Source organism: Oncorhynchus keta, chromosome 9, assembly GCF_023373465.1.
Source record: "Oncorhynchus keta strain PuntledgeMale-10-30-2019 chromosome 9, Oket_V2, whole genome shotgun sequence".
Lineage (NCBI taxonomy): Eukaryota > Metazoa > Chordata > Actinopteri > Salmoniformes > Salmonidae > Oncorhynchus > Oncorhynchus keta.
Genome location: NC_068429.1, coordinates 40052239 through 40080186, shown reverse-complemented (window position 1 = coordinate 40080186; position 27948 = coordinate 40052239). Strand labels below are relative to the sequence as shown.

Below are 27948 nucleotides of genomic sequence, written 5' to 3'. Positions count from 1 at the left end.
TCGTTTTGTGAATCAGAAATCCAATGTTTTATTAAGGTAGATTTTTTTATTGAGGTTAGTGTTACAGGTAAGATTTCTCGCTCCTGGTAGAAGTTGCTCCTAACCACAGATCTAGGATCAGATTATGATACCCCCAACCCCAGCCTTAACCACAAGGGGAATACACCAACACCTGTACCTGGACTAGTGGAAATGTAACCTTTATTTAACGAGGCAGGTCAGTTAAGAACAAATTCTTATTTACAATGACGGCCTACCGGGGAACAGTGGGTTAACTGCCTTGTTCAGGGGGCAGAATGACATACTACTGCTACTTTACTCCAAACCGCTCAGTTTGGTCACGAGTGGATGGATCAGGCCTCCTCGCTGGCGCCTCACTTCCTGCTCTCCCTAACCGCAGAGCAGGTCACTTCCTCTCAGAGGTGGGGCTCAGGTGTTTCACTTCCTGAACTGGACGATGGGGGCGGGGATCTTGATGTCCTGGCCCCTTTCCAGCCTCTTCTCACAGTCGATCAGATAGTTGACTCCATCAACCAGCAACTGGACCAGCTCCACCTATACACACACACACACGGATACACAGTTATTAGCAGTCGAGGTGAGGTGATTTTCTTTTATCTCTGGCCCAGATAGTTTATGGTTTCATTCGGTCATTCAGTCTCAGAATAGCGGTTCTAGTTTTACCTCAGATTTTCCCAGACGGTCGTTGTTGGAGATGTCGAAGGTGTCTCCAGTTGTGGCCGTGTCGACTCCGCCTGTCCCTCTCTTCTGCAGACGCATGTTGTCCAGGATCTTACCGAAGCGGGGGTCCTGCAGGTTAAGTACAGAACTTTAATCAATGCTCTGTCTTGGGAAGGAGGGGGTCAATGCACAGGGACACTTCAAGTAAAAACATTAGGGAAGAGAGAGAGAGTGTGTGTTACCTTGCTGAGTTTGGGCAGTCTGACGTGCACTCCAGCCCTGAGTCCAGTGCCCAGGTTGGAGGGGCAGGTGAGGATGTAACCCAGGTGCTCGTTCCACATGAACTCCCAGCCTCTCTCCTGGATCAGCTTCTCCACCTAGAGGATGGAAGGACACGTGAGGTATTCTATACTGTATACTGTGTGTTCACATTCACGCCCCCCAAAAAATCACTAAACCACTAAGACGTAACATGTAAAGTACCTGTTGGAGTCCTCTGCAGAACCTCTCGAACACTCTCTTCATGTTTCCTCCCTTCTCCATGGAGATGACCCTAGTGTGGTCCTCCTCATTGACCCAGATCAGGAAGGTCTTCTCGTTGTTGTGCCTGGAAGAAAGAACACATTCCTAAGAATCCAGAAACATTTGTTGATTGCACTGATTATGTCAACGTCTATGATCACAGAACACACATGCTGGTTAGAGGCTTCTGCTAGTAAGAGCCTTGTAGACCCTACCAGAGGCCCCTGCCGTCGGGCCAATCACGGGCCATGAAGGCACACGTCAACAAGGGGGAGACAGGCTTGTCAAACAGGAAGTGGTCCTACGGGGGAGAGGGGGGAGGAGGTGGAGGAGGAGAAGGTAGTGGTCAAGGAAAGGGAAGTCAGGGTTACAACTACATAGAGGTAATTCTACTTTGGGGAAAAGGAGTTGAGAGGAAGAAACCTTCCCCAAAGACCTCTAATGCTATGGGAACATGGTTTTGCTTTCTACTCCTTTCGTCTCACCAGATTCCTCTATTCACAGATAGTACTATCTCTATAGCTATTATAATACAAGATAGTCTTACAGGCTTTTAAATCTACAGGGACAGGGTCCGGCTCTCTACTGCTCTGGTCTTACCAGATGCCCCTGGCATCAGGCCAGTCACGGGCCATGAAGGCAGAGGTCAGCAGAGGAGAGATGGGCTTGTCGAACAGGAAGTGCTCCTGAGGCAACGTGAGGGTGAGAGGGCAAAGGTCAATGAGACTGAGGGTTGAAGGTCAACACTAGTCTAGTCTCTCCCAAATCCCCAAAGGATTGCCTCTATTTTCAATCCTTATCATAGCCGTTGGGCTTTAAAAGCAACATGATGTCACCGTAATGTGTCTAGACAGAGTGAATTAACTTGGTAACTGCAAAACTTCCCTGAAATAATTGGATGGGCTACCAATGGGGAATGACGATAAATTAGTGCAATCGAGAACTATGTCTTCAGAAGAGTCGGGCCAGATAAAACAGATGTGACAATGCTGTCACTACAGTTTAGGTTCCTGTGGCACTGTTTCAGTCTTCACAATAGTCCCTGCCATTAACATGGTAATACAAACAGGCAATATCACGGATAAGAAGAATCCTGTATGCAGTCAGGTTACAAAGAAAACACGCAGTCATGTACTTTTTGGACGCAGACACAGACCAATGGGAAAGGAGAGGGGGGGATACAGAGATCGATAGCAGTCCTTTGTGAGTGCCTCACATCAATAAGCTGCTGCTGCTCCTTCTCCGTCATGTCTCCCAGGCTGTAGTAGCGTCCGGACAGGTCACCCTTCAGGCCGGCCAGGGCCTGCACGGTCACACGCTCCACCTCGCGGCGCTCCGAGCGGGAGCAGCACGGGGGCAGGCTCAGACCGCGGATACTACGGCCTGTGCGCACGCGAGACGACAGAACGTATTTCTCATCGAAAACACCGTTAGTGATCTGAGGAGGGAACGGGACAGTTATTGTGCATACATCTGAGGACAATGAACTATACGGTGTGTGTGTGTGTGTGTGTGTGTGTGTGTGTGTGTGTGTGTGTGTGTGTGTGTGTGTGTGTGTGAGTGAGAGAGAGAGAGTTACTTTGGATGCGTCCAGATCTGTGGGGTGTTTCATTGTCTTGGGGTCGTAGCCGTTGTGTCGGTCTTTAATGACGGGGTCAAAGAGGTCGGCGAACACCTGGAGAGGACGGGATGGACTGTTAACAGATCTCCTTCAGATAGATCGAAAGATGCACACAGGTAACCTCCACCACGTACCTTGTAGCTCTCCTCGTCCCCAGCCACCATGCCGACAGTCTTGATGAAGGGGTGGCCCGGGTTGTCCACTCCGGTCTGGATGCACTGGTCCAGGGTCCAGTTGTTAGGCGTCACCTGGTCTCTCAGCTTGCCGTAGATAGCAGGGGTCAGAGCGTGCGCCATGCAGTTGTTGTGCCTCCTCAGGTCAGGGAAGTCAGCGCTGGGGATGATGGGAGAAGTAGTTTTCATTCAAACCATAGAGATGAAAAGATCGAAAGGTGTGCATTATGAAGGACATTTCAAATGGAGTGTGATTATGGACACCGTCCTGGCCAAGAGGACAGCTTATACACTGCTGTTTTGGATGTGATGTGGATTAAAAAAAATTTTTTACAGGTACATATTGATTGATTGATTGACTGGTCACTTGATTGATTGAGACAAGTAGAGGAAGTTGTTTTAGAGTGTTGGTGATGTGTCTAATCTGTGGCTCAAGGCTTAGTTCCTGATCTTGTGTGTTTGTGTGTGCGTGTGTGTGTGTGCGTGCGTGTGTGTGCGTGCGTGTGTGTGTATACGCGTGTATGTGTATGTGTGTGTGTATACGCGTGTGTGTGTATGTGTACGTGTGTGTGTACGTGTGTGTGTGTGTGTGCGTATACGTGTGTGTGTGTGTGTACGTGTGTGTGTGTATATGTGTCTACTATATGTGGATGTAAGAAAGGGCAGAGGATGTATCTACTAAACCTCTTAGATTTCATTCCCTGTCCCACCCCTCCACCTTTGACTTACATTTCAGACTGACTGCAAACTGCGTGTCAGATTCAGGTTTCTCCCCATTCAACAGGTGCAGCTATCCCAGGCCCAACTCATGTGCTCCAAATTATTTCTCCAACCTCTGTAGGTCGTCTGTATATGGTCAAGCTTTTTGTAGTCCACAGGCCATTAGAGGCCATGTTGTTTTGTAGTCCTACCTGGGTGGGTAGAGCTTCCTCCTCTCTTCAGCGGAAAGGATGTTGCTGTCAGTCATCAGGTAGCAGGTTGCCATGGTGCCTGCTCCCAGACTGGCCAACAGCGTGGCCGTGTTACGGCTGGACATCATTCTAGTGAAGGAGAACGCCATCTTGGACGGTTCAAAGGTCAGAATCAGGTCAACTGGGGGTGGGAGAGAGAGAGGAAGCGGCAAGAATAGAGAGAGAGACACAAGGTATAAGTTACACATTTAAAAGGCTGTACTTCCTCAAAATTCTTAAATATGTGTTTATTTATGCATTGGTTTCTTGTTGTGTATGTATAACTGTCGTTGGCTTCTTAAGAGCAGTACACTTCCTTCCTTTAACCTTTCGGCCTGTCTGACGGTCTTTTTCTGTTGTAGCAAGCTTCACGATGCAGAGTCAGACAGTCACCCTCTTCACCCTTTGACCTCTACATTTTCTCCATCGAATACAGACTGTGGATGATGCAGGTCAAGCAGACTCCATGTCCTCAGTTGAGTTACAATGTGCTTCCAGTTTGTTGATTGTACTGCATTCAATCGTATCATATCAAGTACTTTAAAAAAGTTCATAAAGTTTGTGCAAGTCGTCGATAACAAGCTTACAGTATGAAAGGGGAGTCTCAGCAGATGGCTGATTAAGCTCAGTCTGCTGATTTGGCCTCACAGGACGGTCTCTTAACTATCCCAAAATGGCTGACGCAAAATGGCCACCACCATCAAGGGGGAGGAGGTAGGAGGAAGTTGCCTCTGTACACCGATCGTAGGTCACCAAGATAAAACTAACTTTAGTGTAGCCCCTGAGCAAGGTATTCCTTTCCATATGTCCTGTGACTAAAATCTAAAGGTGAAAGGTCGTTCTCACCCACTTGTCCTTCACTTCAGCACAGAGGACAGAAAGAGGGAGCAACAGAGAAATAGAGAGACAGAGAGATGGGAGAAAGAGAGACACACAGAGAGAGACAGAGACACAGAGAGAGACAGAGAGAGAGACAGAGATACAGAGAGAGGAAAAGCAGTCTTAAAACAGAGAGGTCTATATAGATCTGTAGAGGTCTAGTCACTAAAAGAACAGACGCAGGGATTGACTTTCTGTTTCATTAATCCTTCTACACACCTATTACATCATTGTCTGCAGTCGTCAGTTGACTAAGTTCCATGTGATTATTCTTCATTAAGAATACAGTAACGACTTGGAGGAAGAATACAATTCGACTTGATCGTCAGTTAGCTGCAAAGCTGACAATGCACCCGCTCAATGAAGCCCAACGTGCATCTCAGTGTCTGAACACAAGGTCTCTGGGTCAACTCAACACTATTGACCTCAAAGTCGTGGCTGTGTTCACCCCCGAGTTAAGTACAGCAGACTAGAACAAAGTAGGTGGCTGAGGGGTTTGAGAGGATGAGGCAGTCTGAGAGGATGAGGCAGTCTGAGAGGATGAGGCAGCCTGAGAGGAGGAGGCAGTCAGCGCTGAAAGACATGTTTATTTATATAGAAATCTAGAGGAGAGAAACCGTGCCAAACCGGTCTAATGCCACGACCGCTCTTTCAGGAATCAAAACACCGCAGGCCACGTGTTCTGTCCTGCTCTGACATTCCGAACCGGTCACAGCCTCTCATTACAGGACACAGGCCAAGACAAGGACACGGGGAGTGGATGAGAGAGAGAGAGAGAGAGACACACACACACACGGAGAGACATAGAGAGACATATAGAGAAAGAGCAATGGATACAGAGATGAATCAGTGAATCAGTGATAAGGTTATGCCATAAATGGCGAGCAGCTGGTATGACAGGCATGTATGGTGGTTTAAATGCCTCGGAGTCACAGTGGTAATAGAAGCCTTAAAGCCAGGATTACACTAGAACCAGCTCTGAAACCACAGATCTAGGATCAGTTTACCGCCAGGGGGAGAAACGTAAAAACTGACCTTAGATCAGTGTCGGGGAGCAATTTCATGCTACTAGCCATACGGAGAGGAGTGTTAAACACATGTTGATGGAATACTACTTCTCTGTAAAGCTCTCGAAAGGATGCATTATCTCAAGTCGTGAAGCAGCTCATGACCGTTATGACAGCTAATAATGTGCTGATGGAACTGATGCTCTGCTGTCCTTCAGAACGTCAGACGAGACCATGTAGACCAGTCTACGTTCCCTACGCCAAAAGACTCCTGCTCTGTCCATCAATGTCATGTCAATATAGCAATTATAGTGACAACTATCAGCCAAATCTCATAAGGATACGCGTAAGGAAACTTGAACTAATAACCTGTAGGTGGAAGGGAGATGTTAACAACTACTTGGTTGCATCTAGAACTTTTAAAATGTATACATTTAAAACAGCCTGTTATTATCCCCCCTTGTCTGAATGAGAGATAGAGGAGAGCTACAGAGAGAAGGAACACAGAATGAAAGATAGAGGGTACAGTACCTGTTTCACTGCTGGTTTCCCTCCCTGCTAAAGATTTCTCTTTCAGGAGTCTATTTCTCTTTCTGATCCCACACTCTACCCACTAACACGTGACTAGGATCTGTGCTTTAGGCCAATTAAAATGTCTGAATTTACGCTGTGAGCCAATGGGTATGTAAGAAGCTGTGCTGCTGACCAATCAAATGTATTTCTGGTGCAACACCTTGGATGGTCCTGGCTCTGCTGCCTGTATTGACCTTGATCTGTACTAGACGCAAAGATCCCTCCCCTCCCCTCTCCAAACATAGATAGCGTCTCTCTCCCCCTCCCCCCTCTCTCAGCTCTTGACTGTTGAGATGAATATCAACTTACTATAGAAGTGACATTAACAACTTTTATTTGATTTCCAAGGCAGGGGTGTAAATCTGTACATTCTCTAAGGAAGTGCATGGAACAATACAGCGGTGAAACAGCAGGTTTTACAACAAAGTACAATGTCAGGTGTAAAAGCAGGACCGTAGATACTATCAGGATGTGAGAAAGATTCCTGCCATTCAGGACCGTAGATACTATCAGGATGTGAGAAAGATTCCTGCCATTCGGGACGGTAGATACTATCAGGATGTGAGAAAGATTCCTGCCATTCAGGACCGTAGATACTATCAGGATGTGAGAAAGATTCCTGCCATTCAGGACCGTAGATACTATCAGGATGTGAGAAAGATTCCTGCCATTCGGGACCGTAGATACTATCAGGATGTGAGAAAGATTCCTGCCATTCAGGACCGTAGATACTATCAGGATGTGAGAAAGATTCCTGCCATTCAGGACCGTAGATACTATCAGGATGTGAGAAAGATTCCTGCCATTTGGGACCGTAGATACTATCAGGATGTGAGAAAGATTCCTGCCATTCAGGACCGTAGATACTATCAGGATGTGAGAAAGATTCCTGCCATTCAGGACCGTAGATACTATCAGGATGTGAGAAAGATTCCTGCCATTCAGGACCGTAGATACTATCAGGATGTGAGAAAGATTCCTGCCATTCGGGACCGTAGATACTATCAGGATGTGAGAAAGATTCCTGCCATTCAGGACCGTAGATACTATCAGGATGTGAGAAAGATTCCTGCCATTTGGGACCGTAGATACTATCAGGATGTGAGAAAGATTCCTGCCATTCAGGACCGTAGATACTATCAGGATGTGAGAAAGATTCCTGCCATTCAGGACCGTAGATACTATCAGGATGTGAGAAAGATTCCTGCCATTCAGGACCGTAGATACTATCAGAATGTGAGAAAGAATCCTGCTATTCAAGACCATAGATACTATCAGGATGTGAGAAAGATTCCTGCCATTCAGGACCGTAGATACTATCAGGATGTGAGAAAGATTCCTGCCATTCGGGACCGTAGATGCTATCAGGACAGGATGTGAGAAAGATTCCTGCCATTCGGGACCGTAGATACTATCAGGGTGTGAGAAAGATTCCTACCATTCAGGACCGTAGATACTATCAGGATGTGAGAAAGATTCCTGCCATTCAGGACCGTAGATACTATCAGGATGTGAGAAAGATTCCTGCCATTCAGGACCGTAGATACTATCAGGATGTGAGAAAGAATCCTGCTATTCAAGACCATAGATACTATCAGGATGTGAGAAAGATTCCTGCCATTCAGGACCATAGATACTATCAGGATGTGAGAAAGATTCCTGCCATTCAGGACCGTAGATACTATCAGGATGTGAGAAAGATTCCTGCCATTCAGGACCGTAGATACTATCAGGATGTGAGAAAGATTCCTGCCATTCAGGACCGTAGATACTATCAGGATGTGAGAAAGATTCCTGCCATTCAGGACCGTAGATACTATCAGGATGTGAGAAAGATTCCTGCCATTCAGGACCGTAGATACTATCAGGATGTGAGAAAGATTCCTGCCATTCAGGACTGTAGTCTGAGGCAGTCTGGAAAAAGCAGTTATCTGAAGAACGACACTGCAAGGAAAGAGAAACGTGCTCTACCGCTTAAACGATCCAAGAAGTTACAAATCTATTGACATACTTTTCAAATCAATAGCGCAAGATTTCCCAAAAAATACTGTTTAACAAGTGATCAGATAAAAATCGAACACATACTAATAAATAAACAAATCCAGAGACAAGCTACAACAATTGAGAAATATTCAGACAAAAGTTGTAAATAAACTTTAACAACCGTTTGGGTCAAGTCCCTTTACTTGAATGTCGTCATTCACAAAACAGACATGTTACACTTGATTGAACAACATTTCTGAAACTGCAATTTGGGTCAGGACTGGCAAAGGTAAAGCTGTACATGTATATTCTCTTATACACTGTCTGGCTCTGGGGAGAATTAGCTACAGTATATTAGAATTGTGCAAAATTACACGGTTGAGAAAAGTGGCTCCTCATATGCCTTTACATGTTCTTCAAATGTTTCTTGTAACAAATAACAGTTGAAAACCTTCACACAGAGAACCCACAGGGCACACTGGTTGAATCAATGTTGTTTCCACCTCATTTCACCTTGAACCAATGTGGAATAGATGTTGAATTGATGTCAGTGTCCAGTGTGAATACAATAACAGACAGAAGTAAAACAATGTTTAAAATGCTTAATACATAAGTAAGTAAATATACATGCTAAATGACAGGATGTTAAGTCCATGCTTACATCATCAGTGTGTGTCAACAGGAACAAGGCCGGAACCAATCAGGTAATTGTTCAACAGACACAGATGGACTCGATTGGACCCGAGTGACAACAAAAATTATGTTTATCTTCCAAGTTCGTCTTCTGGTTAACAGAATAGGTTTCGATGACAATCAAACATGATGACAATCAGACAGGACACGACCCGGACCCGAGGGAAAATATTGAATTTTGAACCCGGTCGGGTCTCGGGTATTCGGGTTCGGGTGGACCCATGAAGATGTCTTCAAGGAAGTGCAAAAACCTCTGGGGAATGTCATCACTATTTGATGAGGCTGGTCACCAGTAGAGGGCAATATAGTGACCGCCACTGTTCCTCCCCACTCGTTTGCCCACAGATGCCATTAGTCCGACAAGCTAGACGTCTCTCCTAATCAGTTACAGCCAAACCTGCCTTTTTCAGAGCAAATGGAAATGGATACATGGAAATGCATGCAAGATCATCAGGAAATCATTATAACCTGTTATAAACACACTTTACAGCGTATTACTAAATCTTGATATGTACATATTTACAAGCAAGGCACATCTTCACCAGAGTTCTTAAGCATAATCATTGGCAATGGTGATAAAGTAAGAGGAACCCTTAACCGGGTGATTCTCAGGGCTCTCCCGTCCACTGGTTCCATAGTTACCAAGCAGACAACAATAAGAACACTAACTACTAAGTGTCTGATGCAGCTGGATTGAGACCGACTGTTTCTGTGTGTTTAGCCAGGAGGGATGCGGGGTTCAATCTTCAGGGACAGCTCATACAACGTGTCCTCATCCATCACCAGAGTCCTATCCAGCAGGAACTGAGTCACCTGGGAGAGAGCGAGACGGAGAGGAAGCCCGGCGAGTCAGTTACTTCGAACAGGGTTGTAGCTAGAAACATTGATTGACTGTGCGGCGGGTGTTACCTTGGCTTGGTGCTCTATCCTGTAGGGCGCACCCTGGAACTGACGGATCTCTCTGATGATGTGAGAAATCTGGAACAGACAGGAGAACAGGGAGGGAGAGACATGAGACAGGCAGAGAGAGAGAGCGAGAGAGAGATACAGGCTGACTGATTGACTGACTGTGTGTGCGTGCGTGCATTTGTGTGTTTACCATCCTCATCTTGGAGAAGTTGACGAGTCCCTCCTCGGTGAAGTTGGGCGTTCCCTCTTCGATGAAGGCCAGGTCAGTCAGGTACATCCCCAGATAGGGCACACAGGGAGGGTTGCAGCTGCAACACGGACCAATCCATCAGTCAATGTTCACATAGTATTCAAGCTTTTCCTAACTTTTCACAAGTCCTTTAAAGAGGTTGAAAAATGATCTACAGCCCTTACAAATGCGTAACATATCATACGAATTGCAGGATTAAAAAAATAAATAAAATGTGGGACGGAACATCATACGTGATGGATGACTATGTACAGTACACGACTGTGCACCATTTCCTGGGACCCATTTTGACTCGTGAGCGCTACTTCCAAACCTACTGGCTGAAATGATACAAAACATCTATAGCATCACTTTAATTATTTTTTTTAAATACGCGCTTAATCATGTGGACAAATATTCTGCCTCTATTGTATTGTGCTTGCTCAAGGGCACATCGGCAGATTTTTCACCTTGTCGGCACGGGTATTCGAGCTGGCCCAAACGCTCTAACCGAAAGGCTACCTGACGTCCCATAGCTCCTTGGTGAGAGTTCACTGTTCGCCCAGGTACACGTCGTGGCGATAATCTGTGACCAAAACCCAGACACACAAATTCTCCCTTTATCTCCCCTCTTTCTTACTTTTTCAGGGTTTCTCTCAGGTTCTTGAACCGGCCCTCTGATGACACTGTCTTCTGCAGCCTGTCCATCAACGACTTGGTCTGTTTGCAGACTTTGGCCCATGTCTTCTTCAGCCTGTAGATGGCGCTACGGTTGAGAGCTGAGGTGATCTCTAGAACGCCGTTATAGTTGTTGAGGCAGCGACAGATATCAGCAACCGCCAACCACTTCTCTATGGAGTTAGCCCTGGAGCCCACGTCTGTATGGGCGATGATCTGAGACGCTACCAGGTTACTCATCTAGAGCAGGAAACCAGAAGAAAAACCGAGAGGGGGAAGGGAGAGGAGGGATGAGATAAATAAGGGAAGTGGGAAAGAGGCATAGATACAGAAAAGAGGGACAGGGAAATATGTTGAGATACGAGTATAGATCTGAAGCGCTGGCTGGTATAGAGCTATTGAGTATAGATCTGTTTTAAATCTTACATCGTTAAAGTGCTGACTGGTCTTCATGATGTATGGAGTTCTCTCTGACTTGTCCAGCTTCATCCAGCCCTGGCCCAGAAACTCTCTGGTGGACACGGAACACACCACAACTATGCAACAACAACACAACAACACTATTCTCTGATGTAGAATATACACTCACACTATTCTCTGATGTAGAATATACACTCACTCGTAAGGGATGCTCCTGAACACAATGTGGTCTAGCAGGGTGATCTGTTCAGCCAGCTCCATCGCAGACAGAGACTCAAAACACTCTGCTTTGGGACACTCCGCCTGGTAAACCAATATTAAACAGTGTTCCATGTCTGCACTACAAACGGGTTGACCCCTAATATACACAAATAAGGGGAGCTTATATAAGTGTATTTTTTGCATATCCCCCCTGAAAGTGAGGTCATGGCCAGGGTTCAGCCATTACTCAAGGCGACCTTGGAGGAATTAGGGTCAAGTTCCTCGACGGACTTTTCACCTTGTCGGCTCAAACTAGCAACCTCTCGGTTACCGGCCCAACACTCTAACCGCTAGGCTACCTGGCAGGTAGCCGCTAAATAAAAGGACACAGTGGACTAATATGGCTCTACAGGGGACTAAAACCAGGGTCACATACATAGTGCATGACAAATACTTTACAATACTTGAGCTAAGCTTGATTTATTTCCCCTGTAAATTAGAAGCAATGGCGTTTTCCCAAAAGTGAAATCTCCGATCGAAATCAAGCGCACCTCAAATACTTTTAAATGCATTCTAAAGTATTTTACATCAAGTATTGGTTGGGTCTTCAGGGGGATGCTCCACCACAAGACACACTAATATAACTAATACTGTAGGTTCTAATTATTTGTGGCGAAGACTTCAAATAGTCTAAATCGAGACTACGTATCTGGACAACGTCTTACCAGGATGAAGTGGAGCAGTGGACTTCTCTGTTCCAAAGTCAGCATTCCAAATTACATCAACATTCATTTACTGACTAAATAATAACTAAACACACTTTCTACCACCATATTGTTATAAGATGGCGCCGGAGAAGAAGGCATTTTTTACTTTAACGAGTCTGACGAGGCCGATGCGAACGATATACTGCTTTCTCGGGAAAAGGCCCAGATCCCCATGATTTGCGTGAAGAGTAGGCGGAGAAAATGGGGCTGGAGGGTGGGCTGCCTTCTGAGAATTCGTAGGCGATCGAACAAACCCCCACTTCTTTCCATTCTGCTAGCAAACGTGCAATCTTTGGACAATAAAATAGATGATCTATGCAGATGATTAAACTTCCAATGGGACATTAAAAACTGTAATATCTTATGCTTCACGGAGTCGTGGCTGAACGACGACAATATCAACATACAGCTGGCTGGTTACACGATGTACCGTCAGGACAGAACAGCAGCATCTGGTAAGACAAGGGGCGGTGGACTATGTATTTTTGTAAATAACAGGTGGTGCACGATATATAAGAAAGTCTAGCGCTATTGCTCTCCTGAGGTATCGTATCTCATGATAAACTGTAGACCACACTACCTACCTAGAGAGTTTTCATCTGTATTTTTCTTAGCTGTTTACATACTGTACCACCACAGTCAGAGGCTGGCACTAAGACAGCATTGAATGAGCTGTATTCCGGCATAAGCAAACAAGAAAACGCCAATCCAGAGGCAGCGCTCTTAGTAGCCAAGGACTTTAATGCAGGGAAACTTAAATATGTTTTACCAAATTTCTATCAGCATGTTAAATGTGCAAGGAAAAAAAAACTCTGGACCACCTTTACTCCACACACAGAGACGCATACAAAGCTCTCCCTCACCCTCCATTTGGCAAATCTGACCATAATTCTATCCTCCTGATTCCTACTTACAAACAAAAATTAAAGCAGGAAGCGCCGGTGACTAGATCAATAAAAAAGTGGTCAGATGAAGCAGATGCTAAGCTACAGGACTGTTTTGCACAGACTGGAATATGTTCGGAGATTCCTCTGATGGCATTGAGGAGTAGACCACATCAGTCATTGGCTTCATCAATAAGTGCATCGATGGTGTCGTCCCCACAGTGACCATACGTACATGACCCAACCAGAAGCCATGGATTTAAAGGCAACATCCGCACTGAGCTAAAGGCTAGAACTGCCGCTTTCAAGGAGCGGAAGCTTATAAGAAATCCTGCTATGCCCTCCGACAAACCTTCAAACAGGCAAAGAGTCAATACAGGACTAACATTGAATCGTACAACACCAGCTCTGACGCTCGTCTGATGTGGCAGGGCCTGCAAACCATTACAGACTACAAAGGGAAGCACAGCCGAGAGCTGCCCAGTGACCCGAGCCTACCAGACGAGCTAAACTACTTCTATGCTCGCCTCGAGTCAAGTAACACTGAAACATGCATGAGAGCACCAGCTGTTCTGGAAGACTGTGTGATCACGCTCTCCTCAGCCGATGTGAGTACGACCTTAAAACATGTTAACATTAACAAGGCCGCGGGGCCAGACTGATTACCCGGAAGTGCACTGCGAGCATGCGCTGACCAACTAGCAAGTGTCTTCACTGACATTTTCAACCTCTCCCTGTCTGAGTCTGTAATACCAACATGTTTTAACCCTAGACCCACTCCAATTTGCATACTGACCCAAATGATTTGCATACTGCCCCAAAAGATCCACAGATGATGTAAACTCTATTTGACTCTCTACACGGGCCTTTCCCACCTGGACAAAAGGAACACCTATGTGAGAATGCTATTCATTGACTACAGCTCAGCGTTCAACACCATAGTGCGCTCAAAGTTCATCAATAAGCTAAGGATTATTGACACGGTCCAACCACACCAAGACAGTTGTGAAGAGGGCACGACAAAACCTATTCCCCCTCAGGAGACTGAAAATATTTGGCATGGGTCCTCAGATCCTCAAAAGGTTCTACAGCTGCACCATCGAGAGTTGCATCACTGCCTGGTATGGCAACTGCTCAGCCTCCGATCACAAGGCACTAGAGAGGGTAGTGCGAACAGCCCAGTACATCATTGGGGCCAAGCTTCCTGCCATCCAGGACCTCTATACCAGGCGGTGTCAGAGGAAGGCCCTAAAAATTGTCAAAGACTCCAGCCACCCTAGTCGTAGACTGTTCTCTCTGCTACCGCACGGAAAGCGGTACCCGGAGCGCCAAGTCTAGGTCCACGAGGCTTCTAAACAGCTTCTACGCCCAAGCTATAAGAAACCTGAACATCTAATCAAATGGCTACCCAGACTATTTGCATTTCCCCTCCCTTTTTTTACAGTGCTGCTACTCTCTGTTGTTATCATCTACGCATAGTCACTTTAATAACTCTACCTACATGTACATATTACCTCAACTAACCCTGCACATTGACTCTGTACCGGTACCCCCTGTATATAGTCTTGCTATTGTTATTTTACTGCTGCTCTTTAATCACTTGTTACTTTTATTTCTTATTCTTATCCATATTTTTTTTTAAACTGCATTGTTGGTTAGGGGCTCGTAAGTAAGCATTTCACTGTAAGGCCTACACCTGTTGTATTCGGAGCATGTGACAAATACAATTTGTTTTGACTGGATTTGATATCCTGCGAATGAAATTAGCATCTATTCTCGGCAGTAGTTGTGTGTGTGATTGAACTATACATACCGTATGTAGGATGTCTTCTATCTTGAGTTGAGCATCCTCTTGTTCATCTTGAGAAAGGGCACTGAGAGACAAGCAGAGTCTCATGAATAACAAATGTAATGACACAAACACACACCCACTCTCACACACACTCTCACACGGTATACTAAGGTACACACACCACACACTGTGTGTGTGTGTGAGTGTGTGTGAGCTTGTACTTAAGCATGTGTGTGTGTGTGTGTGTTTGTGTGTGTCTGTGAGTGTGTGTGTCTGCGAGTGTGTGTGGGCTTGTACTTTAGCTTGCGTGTGTGTACCTTAGAATGTTTCCAGTGGCTTTCCTCTCTTGAGGCAGCAGGTCTGCGTCTCTTAGCACCTCCTCCAGAAGGGTCATTACACCCACCTTCAGCTCACTGTTCATCTCAAAGTCCTGTCACACGCACAAATACACACGCTTAGCGATCTCCCCCAGTCATTTCTTCAGAGGATGCTGTAAACTCACAGGTACATTGTTTACTCCCTTCCACATCAGAATTATTATAGAGCATAAATTGACCTCTTCTCTCTGCGTCAACATCAGCCTGTTTCAGCATGTATGGTCACCTACACACCAGGACACAGGAGATGAGGGCTGACCATCCCGTAAATTTGTGTCCAGGCCCCACAGAGCAGATGGTGACGACAGTAGTGTCAGAGCTGGGGTTTGTTCAAGAGCAACAGTCCTGTCTGCTACAGAGGGCAGGACACCAGGGGGCCCCAGTGGAGCAGGGTGACATTTCTCTGGACATCACGAGAGTTGGACAGAGGACAACAGGGGTATGCAGGCAGTGTTTGTGTGTGTATGTGGTTCAGACCTGTGAGTGCTTGGAGACCCAGTGACGCAGTACGTTGAGGACTCTGTTGGTAGCAGCTCTACGGATGATAAACTCCTTGTCACAGGTCCTCTCGCTATTATTGAAACCTGAGAGAGAGAGAGAGAGAGAGAGAGAGAGGAGAACTTGTGGTGAAATGGTAAATGATGCTGGTAAGACGGTTGTTATTGTTCATGTTATCTGTTACCCTGGGAACTGCCGTGTCCGGCGGCTGCCGTGGCAATAGCGAAGGCTGAGGCTGGTGACATAGTACCACGATTGTTTTCCCCCGTGGAACCTCCAGACTGTCTGTATCGCATGTGTCTGGGTGTAGAGGGGGAGCGACAGGGGGACTCTGTCAGGGGGACTCGGTCCTCGCTGACTTGAGGGTTAGACTCTGGGAGGAACTTCTCCAGAGAAACCGTCTCCAGAACAGCTGTTAATTAAAATATACAGGCACCCAGTGAGTGTGTGTCTGTGTTTGTGAGTGTGTGTCTGTGTTTGTGTGTGTGTGTCTGTGTTTGTGCGTCTACGTTTGTGCCAGCCTACCCCTGCGGATGCTGCGTCTGAGTTTTCCACAGAATGCGTCGATGCGCGGCATGTCTCCTCCCTCTTCCGGCGTTGGGGGGACAGGTTCCTGTGAACAGGTGGGGCGGCTCAGTTCTAGAAGGGCTTTTGTGGTGGTGGGAGGGGAGGTGGAGACCCCCAGGACTGTTGGCAGGCTGGGAGCCCGCGTACAGGTGGGAGGGGGGGACGAGAACCCAGATGGAGCCCGGGTGGCATTGGGAGGAGGGGAGGAAAACCCTGAAGGGGGCCTGGTGGCATTGGGAGGGGGAGAGGAGATGGAGGGAGGGTGAGAGGAAGTGGGGGAGTTAGCAGCAGAGGAGGAAGGGGTGGAGAGGTCTAGGATCCCTGCCTTGGAGGAGACCGGCGAGGAGAGGGAGAGTTTGCGGGAGTGAACCGGGGAGGAGGTGCGGGAGGGGATGGTGAGAGGAGGAGGAGAGGAGAACTTGCGACAGAGACGGGGAGATTTGTTGTTGAGGTGCTCGCCTCCCCACGTCCCCTGGTTGGTGGCAAAGAACAACTCCAGAGACCTGAGGAGGGACAGAGGGATGGGAGAAGAAGAGGAGGATAAAGACAAAAAGGAAGCACTTGATTATTCCTACGTCGTATGAGAAACCTATGTAACATCTATGTTAGCCCTCTGAACTAAAACCAAGAAGAAAAGGTATTTTTGTTTGAAAGGCTGTATGAGTGAAATGAACCAATGAAAGGGTCAATGGAGAGGCAGTGAAACGAGGAGAATGTAAGAGAAAAAAGAAGGAAAAAAAGGGTGTCACTCTTTTTGGTCCAGAGCAAGCCGTGTGATCTTCAGACTGTAGTCAGGACAGAGAGACGTGATGGACAGACGATCGGAGGAGTGATACTGAACCCTGAGAGGAGAGGAGGAGAGGAGGAGTGGAGGAGAGAAGGAGATGAGGAGATGGCAGGATGGCATGGGAGAGGAGGTGTCGAAGGAAAAGATGTGGAAGGAGGGGGAGGAGTGACAAAGCCAGGAGTGGAGTGGAGGGGGAGGAAAGAGAAGGAAAGAGACAGAGAGAGTGATGGTCAGCATGCATGTCTATTATACGAGGATAGAAGGAGGAAGAGACCGAATGGATGAAGAAGTGATGGAGTGATGTGGCATGAGAAGACTGTATATCTTTCTACCTGACCGGTATAGAGGTAAAAGGTTTCTTGTATATGTCGGCCAGTTTGTCCATGACCACAGCAGCGGTAGTAAAGATCCTGTACGTGTGGAGGAAGGTGTTGAGGAAGTCGATAGAGAGGAAGCGCAGGTCCGTCAGTCTCTCCAGCAGCCGCTCCACGCTGGCGTAGCGGATCTGGGGGACCTTGCAGGAGTTGAGCGTCTTGCTGAAGCAGATGTCCACATCATCTTTGTGCAGCCGTGCGTCCGACCTGGTGGGACAAGTATCAATAAGATCATCAGCTATTGGGTGATCTCCCAGATGGGCAAAGGGGATTGGATAACCTGGGGATTATCAACTCTCACTGACGTGGAAAAGAATATACAGTCTTTATTTGGGCTCTTACTTGATCATGTGCGGCACAGTTACTTTAGAGTTCTCCTCAAATACGCTGGTCATCAGGCCATTACAGCGGATATTATCTATACACTATAGACAGAGAGAAAGAAAAAGGTACAGAATGAATGAAAGACAGAGAGAGACAAGAGGGCAGAGACAGTCATGTTACTGTCCATGGTGCTGAACCTCTTTCAAAATCAGTGCAGAGACTTGCAGAAGCAGTAGGTGTAGGAGTTAATTTGGAACTGGGCATCTCATCCCCAGGTATGTTTACCTGACTGATGTCACTGGTCCAGGCAGCTTTCTCCTGGCGGGAGGGAGCCAATAGGACGACAGAGAAGGCGGGGCCATCAGGGGGTTCCACCACGATTTTAAACTCCAGGTGGTTGAAGCCCTGACCTCCTGCATTGTCTACAGGAGGGAGGTGGGAAGGATCAAGGTCAAACGTTTGTTGATGTATTGATTGATTGATTGATTGATTGATTGATTGAATTGACTTATTCATTGATTTATTACTTTATGAAAGATACTTACAGTCCTCATCGTTGGCATCTAGCTCCTCTACAAGGGTACATTCTATTAGAGACAACACCCCACCCTGCTGTGAGGGTCAAAGGGCAGAGGGAAGGTCAACTGTGTCAAAATCTGCTTGACATACAAATGTTTTCTACTACCTACACTACCGGTCAAACGTTTTAGAACACCTAGTCATTCAAGGGTTTTTCTTTATTTGTACTATTTTCTACATTGTAGAATAATAGTGAAGGCATCAAAACTATGAAATGACACATATGGAATCATGTAGTAACCGAAAAAGTGTCAAACAAATCAAAATATATGTTATATTTGAGATTCTTCAAATAGCCACCCTTTTCCTTGATGGCAGCTCTGCACACTCTTGGCATTCTCTCAACCAGCTTCACCTGAAATGCTTTTGCAACAGTTTCCACATATGCTGAGATTGGTTGAGGTCGGGGGATTGTGGAGGCCAGGTCATCTGATGCAGCACTCCATCACTCTCCTTCTTGGTAAAATAGCCCTTACACAGCCTGGAGGTGTGTTGGGTCATTGTCCTGTTGAAAAAAAAAATGTCTCACAAAACTCGGCGGTTGGAACAAAAAAATCTTAAATTTGGACTCCAGACTAAAGGACACATTTCCACCGGTCTAATGTCCTTTACTTGTGTTTCTTGGCCCAAGCAAGTCACTTCTTCTTATTGGTGTCCTTTAGTAGTGGTTTCTTTGCAGAAATTCGACCACGAAGGCCTGATTCACACAATCTTCTCTGAACAGTCGATGTTGAGATGTGTCTCTGTGAAGCATTTATTTGGGCTGCAATTTCTGAGGCTGGTAACTAATGAACTTGGTCTTTTACCAAATAGGGATATCTTCTGTATACCCCCCTACCTTGTCACAACACAACTGATTGGCTCAAACCCAGGAAGGAAAGAAATTCCACAAATGAACTTTTAAGTAGGCACACTTGTTAATTGAAATGCATTCCAGGTGACTACCTCATGAAGCTGGTTGAGAGAATGCCAGGAGTTGGCAAAGCTGTCATCAAGGCAAAGGGAGGCTATTTGAAGAATCTCAAGTATAAAATATATTTTGATTTATTTAACACTTTTTTGGTTACAACATGATTCCATATGTGTTATTTCATAGTTTAGATGTCTTCACTATTATTCTACAATGTAGAAAATAGTCAAAATAAAGAAAAAGTAGGTGTTTGAAAACTCTTGACCGGTAGTGTATATCAACACATTTCGTATGTATATGTTTGCATGTGTCTGACCACGTGAAAGTACAGATGTCGCATCTTAATTTGAGACAAATAATCCTGCAGCAAGAGGCTTTGAATATCTGGAGAAATATTAAGAATCGCCACCAGGGGGCAGCTGAAGCGGTGTTTATGTACAATGCAGCACCGTACCTACATTGTACCTTAGACTGCAGGTCCACTGGGCGCCTGTTCAAGTAGCGTCTCGTGTGAATTCTTATGTGGATTATAATTAACGGGCATATTTGTAGGGGATATACTTATTTTTCGTTATATTATAGATAAATAGTAGATGATTGGTGGCCTCAGTGCCTGTGTGGTCCAGGGGTTACAACCGCTGACCCTGGCACACATACGGTTCGAATCCGGCCCACTGCCCTTTGACCCCCCCTCCCCCTATCTTCTCCATCTTTACAACACTGTTCTAGCTCTTCAAGGTAGGCAACAACAACAAAAAAAGACTTCCATTTATTTAGATGGCCTAATGTAGGTTATAGGCTCACAAGCTTATTGCATTCATTTCAATGTTTTCAAGAAGTAAAACGAATAGCCTGATAATTTACAGATCAAAGAAACGTGTCTCAGCTCAACAAAATAGTCTTTGGATAGGCTCAAACGCATACACATCCTGACAGCTTTAAGAAAGGACATTTAAAAGCCACACAATACAGGCTTTCAATCCACAACAAGGATGACTTCAAATGCCGGCATCAAACTGTAAGCACAGCAGGCCTTTGCTACTGTAGCCGGCGCATAACAGTGTGGTAATGGTGATCTATGAAACGTGGGCGAGCACTGGAAGAACGTTTATCGTTCTACGGCGGGCCTTCATCTATCAACCAACTGATGGCCCAAACCAGCTCATCAACTCAGGCAGGGGAACACAAACAGTATGTGATTGGGTAGCTTAGAGAACGTATTGGAATATAATCAAATAACAAGGAACCTATTGCAACCATCGATGGCACTAGATTATCACCGGTTGATGTCTTTTTAAACCATCAATACGTGCTAAATTCACCCGCACAGCTGATCTCAATTGCAACCATTATTGGTCACCTGATTACCGCGCCCTGAAAGATGATATCGGTAGGATGAACAGATTGTTTTGATATATCCTTAGAGAGTGAAAGTAGTGTTGGGTTGAAGCTCTTTGTGCATAAGAAGTCCAATGATTTCACGGACTGCAGTAGACTAGGAATGTCTACTCTCAGTTACTCATTGCCTCTCCTGACTGTGAAATACACGGAGGAGCACAAATACATCTGAAGTACATCTTTGTGGAAGGGAGGGGGTGAGAGCTAAGGGTATAAATGAACACTGCGCTGTACTGAATGTACCGGATGTATTCGACTGTTGCATCTTCGCCGAGTAAACATTTGAAACATCACTCGGAGTTCGGCCTCTTTTGTATGATAAATATCTTTATTTTATTTTGAGAGATTGCTTTTCTTATCAGTTTCCTATTTGCAGTGTGTTATCCATTAAATACATCTGTCTTTCTAATAAAAGTGTCTGGTAGGGTGATTTCTTATCAAGTTCGGGGGTAAAATATCCCTGGACTGTCCATATTTGAAATGTGTAACTAGTGCCAGAAGGGTATGGGATGGAATCGAATCCACGCCGACAGGGTAGGCCTAAATGTAAAATCTCATTTTATTTGTCACATGTGGCGAATACAACCGGTATACAGTGAAATGCTTACTTACAAGCCCTTAACCAACAATGGTTTAAGAAGTTAAGAAAAACGTGTTCAGTAAAAAATAGGATAAGTTAAAAAAAAATCTGGAAAAAAAGTAAAAAATAATTAAACTGCAGCAGTAAAATAACAATAGCGAGGCTATATACAGGGGGTACCGGTACAGAGTCAATGTGGAGGCTATATACAGGGGGTACCGGTACAGAGTCAGTGTGGAGGCTATATACAGGGGGTACCGGTACAGAGTCAATGTGGAGGCTATATACAGGGGGTACCGGTGCAGAGTCAATGTGGAGGTTATATACAGGGGGTACCGGTACAGAGTCAATGTGGAGGCTATATACAGGGGGTACAGGTACAGAGTCAATGTGGAGGCTATATACAGGGGGTACCGGTACAGAGTCAATGTGGAGGCTATATACAGGGGGTACAGGTACAGAGTCAATGTGGAGGCTATATACAGGGGGTACAGGTACAGAGTCAATGTGGAGGCTATATACAGGGGGTACCGGTACTGAGTCAATGTGGAGGCTATATACAGGGGGTACCGGTACAGAGTCAATGTGGAGGCTATATACAGGGGGTACCGGTGCAGAGTCAATGTGGAGGCTATATACAGGGGGTACCGGTGCAGAGTCAATGTGGAGGCTATATACAGAGCGTACTGGTACAGAGTCAATGTGGAGGCTATATACAGGGGGTACCGGTACAGAGTCAATGTGGAGGCTATATACAGGGGGTACCGGTACTGAGTCAATGTGGAGGCTATATACAGGGGGTACCGGTACTGAGTCAATGTGGAGGCTATATACAGGGGGTACCGGTACAGAGTCAATGTGGAGGCTATATACAGGGGGTACCGGTACAGAGTCAATGTGGAGGCTATATACAGGGGGTACCGGTGCAGAGTCAATGTGGAGGCTATATACAGGGGGGTACCGGTGCAGAGTCAATGTGGAGGCTATATACAGAGGGTACTGGTACAGAGTCAATGTGGAGGCTATATACAGGGGGTACCGGTACAGAGTCAATGTGGAGGCTATATACAGGGGGTACCGGTACTGAGTCAATGTGGAGGCTATATACAGGGGGTACCGGTACTGAGTCAATGTGGAGGCTATATACAGGGGGTACCGGTACTGAGTCAATGTGGAGGTTATATACAGGGGGTACCGGTACTGAGTCAATGTGGAGGTTATATACAGGGGGTACCGGTACAGAGTCAATGTGGAGGCTATATACAGGGGGTACCGGTACAGAGTCAGTGTGGAGGCTATATACAGGGGGCACCGGTACAGAGTCAGTGTGGAGGCTATATACAGGGGGTACCGGTACAGAGTCAATGTGGAGGTTATATACAGGGGGTACCGGTACAGAGTCAATGTGGAGGCTATATACAGGGTGTACCGGTACAGAGTCAATGTGGAGGCTATATACAGGGGGTACCGGTACAGAGTCAATGTGGAGGCTATATACAGGGGGTACCGGTACAGAGTCAATGTGGAGGCTATATACAGGGGGCACCGGTACAGAGTCAATGTGGAGGCTATATACAGGGGTACCGGTACAGAGTCAATGCGGTGGCTATATACAGGGGGTACCGGTACAGAGTCAATGTGGAGGCTATATACAGGGGGTACCGGTACAGAGTCAATGTGGAGGCTATATACAGGGGGTACCGGTACAGAGTCAATGTGGAGGTTATATACAGGGGGTACCGGTACTGAGTCAATGTGGAGGCTATATACAGGGGGCATAATTATCGTATTTCGTCGCCCTAACGTAGCCTTCACTGCTATTCGCCCAGCAGCTAGCATACGCTAGCAAACGCTAGCAAACGCCCACAGATTAGCATCACTGTAGTGCTATTCACTCAACTGAACGACTTGATTAGTTTAGTGTTAGCTAGCTACATAGCTGTCTTTGTTTCCAAGATAATTGTGTAGTTTAGAGTGTGTAGTCTTGGAGTGATTATCTTAATTTACCGAGGTTCGCTAGCCAGCTATTTGTCGTCCTTAACGTAGGAGACTCTGCTAGCTAGCCAACAGCTAACAGCTAACAGCTAGCCAACGTCTACTGAATAGTATTCAACAACCCGGTCGCATTCACAGGTAGTATCACATTTTCATTTCATTTCATTACAGTACAACGGTTTGATTTGTTTGATCGTAGCTAGCTACATAGCTAGCTACATAGCCGTCCTTGTATCAAAGATAATTGTGTAGTCTAGAGCGATTTTCTAGGTTAGCTAGCCAGCTATTGTCGTTCTTTTAACGCAACGTAACGTAAACAACACTGCTAGCTAGCCAGCTAGCCCCGAATAGTAGCACTGTAGAAACTATTACACTCAACGGAACGACTTGATTAGTGTAGTGTCAACAACGCAGCTACTGCCAGCTAGCCTACTTCAGCAGTACTGTATCATTTTAATCATTTTAGTCAATAAGATTCTTGCTACGTAAGCTTAACTTTCTGAACATTCGAGACGTGTAGTCCACTTGTCATTCCAATCTCCTTGCATTAGCGTAGCCTCTTCTGTAGCCTGTCAACTATGTGTCTGTCTATCCCTGTTCTCTCCTCTCTGCACAGACCATACAAACGCTCCACACCGCGTGGCCGCGGCCACCCTAATCTGGTGGTCCCAGCGCGTACGACCCACGTGGAGTTCCAGGTCTCCGGTAGCCTCTGGAACTGCCGATCTGCGGCCAACAAGGCAGAGTTCATCTCAGCCTATGCCTCCCTCCAGTCCCTCGACTTCTTGGCACTGACGGAAACATGGATCACCACAGATAACACTGCTACTCCTACTGCTCTCTCCTCGTCCGCCCACGTGTTCTCACACACCCCGAGAGCTTCTGGTCAGCGGGGTGGTGGCACCGGGATCCTCATCTCTCCCAAGTGGTCTTTCTCTCTTTCTCCCCTTACCCATCTGTCTATCGCCTCCTTTGAATTCCATGCCGTCACAGTTACCAGCCCTTTCAAGCTTAACATCCTTATCATTTATCGCCCTCCAGGTTCCCTCGGAGAGTTCATCAATGAGCTTGATGCCTTGATAAGCTCCTTTCCTGAGGACGGCTCACCTCTCACAGTTCTGGGCGACTTTAACCTCCCCACGTCTACCTTTGACTCATTCCTCTCTGCCTCCTTCTTTCCACTCCTCTCCTCTTTTGATCTCACCCTCTCACCTTCCCCCCTACTCACAAGGCAGGCAATACGCTTGACCTCATCTTTACTAGATGCTGTTCTTCCACTAACCTCATTGCAACTCCTCCAAGTCTCCGACCACTACCTTGTATCCTTTTCCCTCTCGCTCTCATCCAGCACTTCCCACGCTGCCCCTACTCGGATGGTATCGCGCCGTCCCAACCTTCGCTCTCTCTCCCCCGCTACTCTCTCCTCTTCCATCCTATCATCTCTTCCCTCTGCTCAAACCTTCTCCAACCTATCTCCTGATTCTGCCTCCTCAACCCTCCTCTCCTCCCTTTCTGCATCCTTTGACTCTCTATGTCCCCTATCCTCCAGGCCGGCTCGGTCCTCCCCTCCCGCTCCGTGGCTCGACGACTCATTGCGAGCTCACAGAACAGGGCTCCGGGCAGCCGAGCGGAAATGGAGGAAAACTCGCCTCCCTGCGGACCTGGCATCCTTTCACTCCCTCCTTTCTACATTTTCCTCCTCTGTCTCTGCTGCTAAAGCCACTTTCTACCATTCTAAATTCCAAGCATCTGCCTCTAACCCTAGGAAGCTCTTTGCCACCTTCTCCTCCCTCCTGAATCCCCCCTCCTCCCTCTCTGCAGATGACTTCGTCAACCATTTTGAAAAGAAGGTCGACGACATCCGATCCTCGTTTGCTAAGTCAAACGACACCGCTGGTTCTGCTCACACTGCCCTACCCTATGCTCTGACCTCTTTCTCCCCTCTCTCTCCAGATGAAATCTCGCGTCTTGTGACGGCCGGCCGCCCAACAACCTGCCCGCTTGACCCTATCCCCTCCTCTCTTCTCCAGACCATTTCCGGAGACCTTCTCCCTTACCTCACCTCGCTCATCAACTCATCCCTGACCGCTGGCTACGTCCCTTCCGTCTTCAAGAGAGCGAGAGTTGCACCCCTTCTGAAAAAACCTACACTCGATCCCTCCGACGTCAACAACTACAGACCAGTATCCCTTCTCTCTTTTCTCTCCAAAACTCTTGAGCGTGCCGTCCTTGGCCAGCTCTACCGCTATCTCTCTCAGAATGACCTTCTTGATCCAAATCAGTCAGGTTTCAAGACTAGTCATTCAACTGAGACTGCTCTTCTCTGTATCACGGAGGCGCTCTGCACTGCTAAAGCTAACTCTCTCTCCTCTGCTCTCATCCTTCTAGACCTATCGGCTGCCTTCGATACTGTGAACCATCAGATCCTCCTCTCCACCCTCTCCGAGTTGGGCATCTCCGGCGCGGCCCACGCTTGGATTGCGTCCTACCTGACAGGTCGCTCCTACCAGGTGGCGTGGCGAGAATCTGTCTCCTCACCACGCGCTCTCACCACTGGTGTCCCCCAGGGCTCTGTTCTAGGCCCTCTCTTATTCTCGCTATACACCAAGTCACTTGGCTCTGTCATAACCTCACATGGTCTCTCCTATCATTGCTATGCAGACGACACACAATTAATCTTCTCCTTTCCCCCTTCTGATGACCAGGTGGCGAATCGCATCTCTGCATGTCTGGCAGACATATCAGTGTGGATGACGGATCACCACCTCAAGCTGAACCTCAGCAAGACGGAGCTCCTCTTCCTCCCGGGAAGGACTGCCCGTTCCATGATCTCGCCATCACGGTTGACAACTCCATTGTGTCCTCCTCCCAGAGCGCTAAGAACCTTGGCGTGATCCTGGACAACACCCTGTCGTTCTCAACTAACATCAAGGCGGTGTCCCGTTCCTGTAGGTTCATGCTCTACAACATCCGCAGAGTACGACCCTGCCTCACACAGGAAGCGGCGCAGGTCCTAATCCAGGCACTTGTCATCTCCCGTCTTGATTACTGCAACTCGCTGTTGGCTGGGCTCCCTGCCTGTGCCATTAAACCCCTACAACTCATCCAGAACGCCGCAGCCCGTCTGGTGTTCAACCTTCCCAAGTTCTCTCACGTCACCCCGCTCCTCCGCTCTCTCCACTGGCTTCCAGTTGAAGCTCGCATCCGCTACAAGACCATGGTGCTTGCCTACGGAGCTGTGAGGGGAACGGCACCTCAGTACCTCCAGGCTCTGATCAGGCCCTACACCCAAACAAGGGCACTGCGTTCATCCACCTCTGGCCTGCTCGCCTCCCTACCACTGAGGAAGTACAGTTCCCGCTCAGCCCAGTCAAAACTGTTCGCTGCTCTGGCCCCCAATGGTGGAACAAACTCCCTCACGACGCCAGGACAGCGGAGTCAATCACCACCTTCCGGAGACACCTGAAACCCCACCTCTTCAAGGAATACCTAGGATAGGGTAAGTAATCCTTCTCACCCCCCTAAAAAGATTTAGATGCACTATTGTAAAGTGGCTGTTCCACTGGATGTCTTAAGGTGTATGCACCAATTTGTAAGTCGCTCTGGATAAGAGCGTCTGCTAAATGACTTAAATGTAAATGTAAATGGGTACCGGTACAGAGTCAATGTGGAGGCTATATACAGGGGGTACCGGTACAGAGTCAATGTGGAGGCTATATACAGGGGGTACCGGTACAGAGTCAATGTGGAGGCTATATACAGGGGTACCGGTACAGAGTCAATGTGGAGGCTATATACAGGGGGTACCGGTACAGAGTCAATGTGGAGGCTATATACAGGGGGTACCGGTACAGAGTCAATGTGGAGGCTATATACAGGGGGTACCGGTACAGAGTCAATGTGGAGGCTATATACAGGGGGTACCGGTGCAGAGTCAATGTGGAGGCTATATACAGGGGGTACCGGTACAGAGTCAATGTGGAGGCTATATACAGGGGGTACCGGTGCAGAGTCAATGTGGAGGCTATATACAGGGGGTACCGGTGCAGAGTCAATGTGGAGGCTATATACAGGGGGTACCGGTACAGAGTCAATGTGGAGGCTATATACAGGGGGTACCGGTACAGAGTCAATGTGGAGGCTATATACAGGGGGTACCGGTACAGAGTCAATGTGGAGGCTATATACAGGGGGTACCGGTACAGAGTCAATGTGCGGGGGCACCGGTTAGTCGAGGTAATTGAGGTAATATGTACATGTAGGTAGAGTTAAAGTGACCATGTGTAGTTAATAAACAGAGGGTAGCAGCTGTGTAAAAGATGTGTCTGGGTAGCCCTTTGATTAGCTGTTCAGGAGTCTTATGGCTTGAGGCTAGAAGCTGTTAAGAAGCCTTTTGGACCTAGACTTGGCGCTCCGGTATCGCTTGCTGGAGCGCTTCTCGATGGTGCAGCTGTAGAACCTTTGAGGATTTGAAGATCCATGCCAAATCTTTTCCGTCTCCTGAGGGCCATGATAGTTTTGTTGGTGATGTGGACACCAAGGAACTTGAAGTTCTCAACCTACTCCACTGCAGTCCCGTCGATGAGAATGGGGGCGT

At 47.0% G+C, this 27948-nt stretch overlaps 2 protein-coding genes across 5 annotated transcripts in view; both read right to left on the bottom strand.

Annotated features, from left to right (window-relative positions):
* LOC118387775 (creatine kinase U-type, mitochondrial-like) lies at positions 1 to 6523 on the bottom strand. Of its 3 annotated transcripts, none has more exons than XM_052525854.1 (10): positions 6365 to 6522; positions 3909 to 4089; positions 2959 to 3157; positions 2783 to 2878; positions 2420 to 2641; positions 1804 to 1889; positions 1165 to 1288; positions 924 to 1058; positions 685 to 810; positions 1 to 555 (listed from the first exon to the last, which is right to left on the bottom strand). In XM_052525854.1, the coding sequence occupies exons 2-10, from the start codon at positions 4055 to 4057 to the stop codon at positions 439 to 441; spliced, it is 1254 nt and encodes a 417-aa protein (XP_052381814.1). In that variant the 5' UTR covers positions 4058 to 4089; positions 6365 to 6522; the 3' UTR covers positions 1 to 438. The 3 variants fall into 3 exon arrangements, with proteins under 3 accessions (XP_052381814.1, XP_035632366.1, XP_052381813.1); XM_035776473.2 differs by lacking the exon at positions 1804 to 1889 and adding an exon at positions 1419 to 1504; XM_052525853.1 differs by having other exon boundaries at positions 2420 to 2878; positions 6365 to 6523.
* A 2033-nt stretch (positions 6524 to 8556) lies between these two features.
* The window catches only part of LOC118388121 (ras-specific guanine nucleotide-releasing factor 2-like), a 73635-nt gene continuing 54243 nt past the window's right edge, over positions 8557 to 27948 (bottom strand). The window contains exons 10-25 of one of the 2 annotated variants that reach the window (XM_052525851.1): positions 18435 to 18501; positions 18175 to 18311; positions 17908 to 17990; positions 17524 to 17772; positions 17154 to 17246; positions 16363 to 16907; positions 16022 to 16249; positions 15817 to 15923; positions 15280 to 15392; positions 14984 to 15044; positions 11518 to 11621; positions 11325 to 11409; positions 10861 to 11138; positions 10182 to 10299; positions 9992 to 10060; positions 8557 to 9895 (exon numbers count right to left, since the gene is read on the bottom strand). In XM_052525851.1, the coding sequence (XP_052381811.1) occupies positions 9800 to 9895; positions 9992 to 10060; positions 10182 to 10299; positions 10861 to 11138; positions 11325 to 11409; positions 11518 to 11621; positions 14984 to 15044; positions 15280 to 15392; positions 15817 to 15923; positions 16022 to 16249; positions 16363 to 16907; positions 17154 to 17246; positions 17524 to 17772; positions 17908 to 17990; positions 18175 to 18311; positions 18435 to 18501 (2433 nt within the window). In that variant the 3' untranslated portion in view covers positions 8557 to 9799. The remainder of the gene's footprint in view (positions 9896 to 9991; positions 10061 to 10181; positions 10300 to 10860; positions 11139 to 11324; positions 11410 to 11517; positions 11622 to 14983; positions 15045 to 15279; positions 15393 to 15816; positions 15924 to 16021; positions 16250 to 16362; positions 16908 to 17153; positions 17247 to 17523; positions 17773 to 17907; positions 17991 to 18174; positions 18312 to 18434; positions 18502 to 27948) is intronic. The other variant, XM_052525852.1, reaches the window with a different exon arrangement.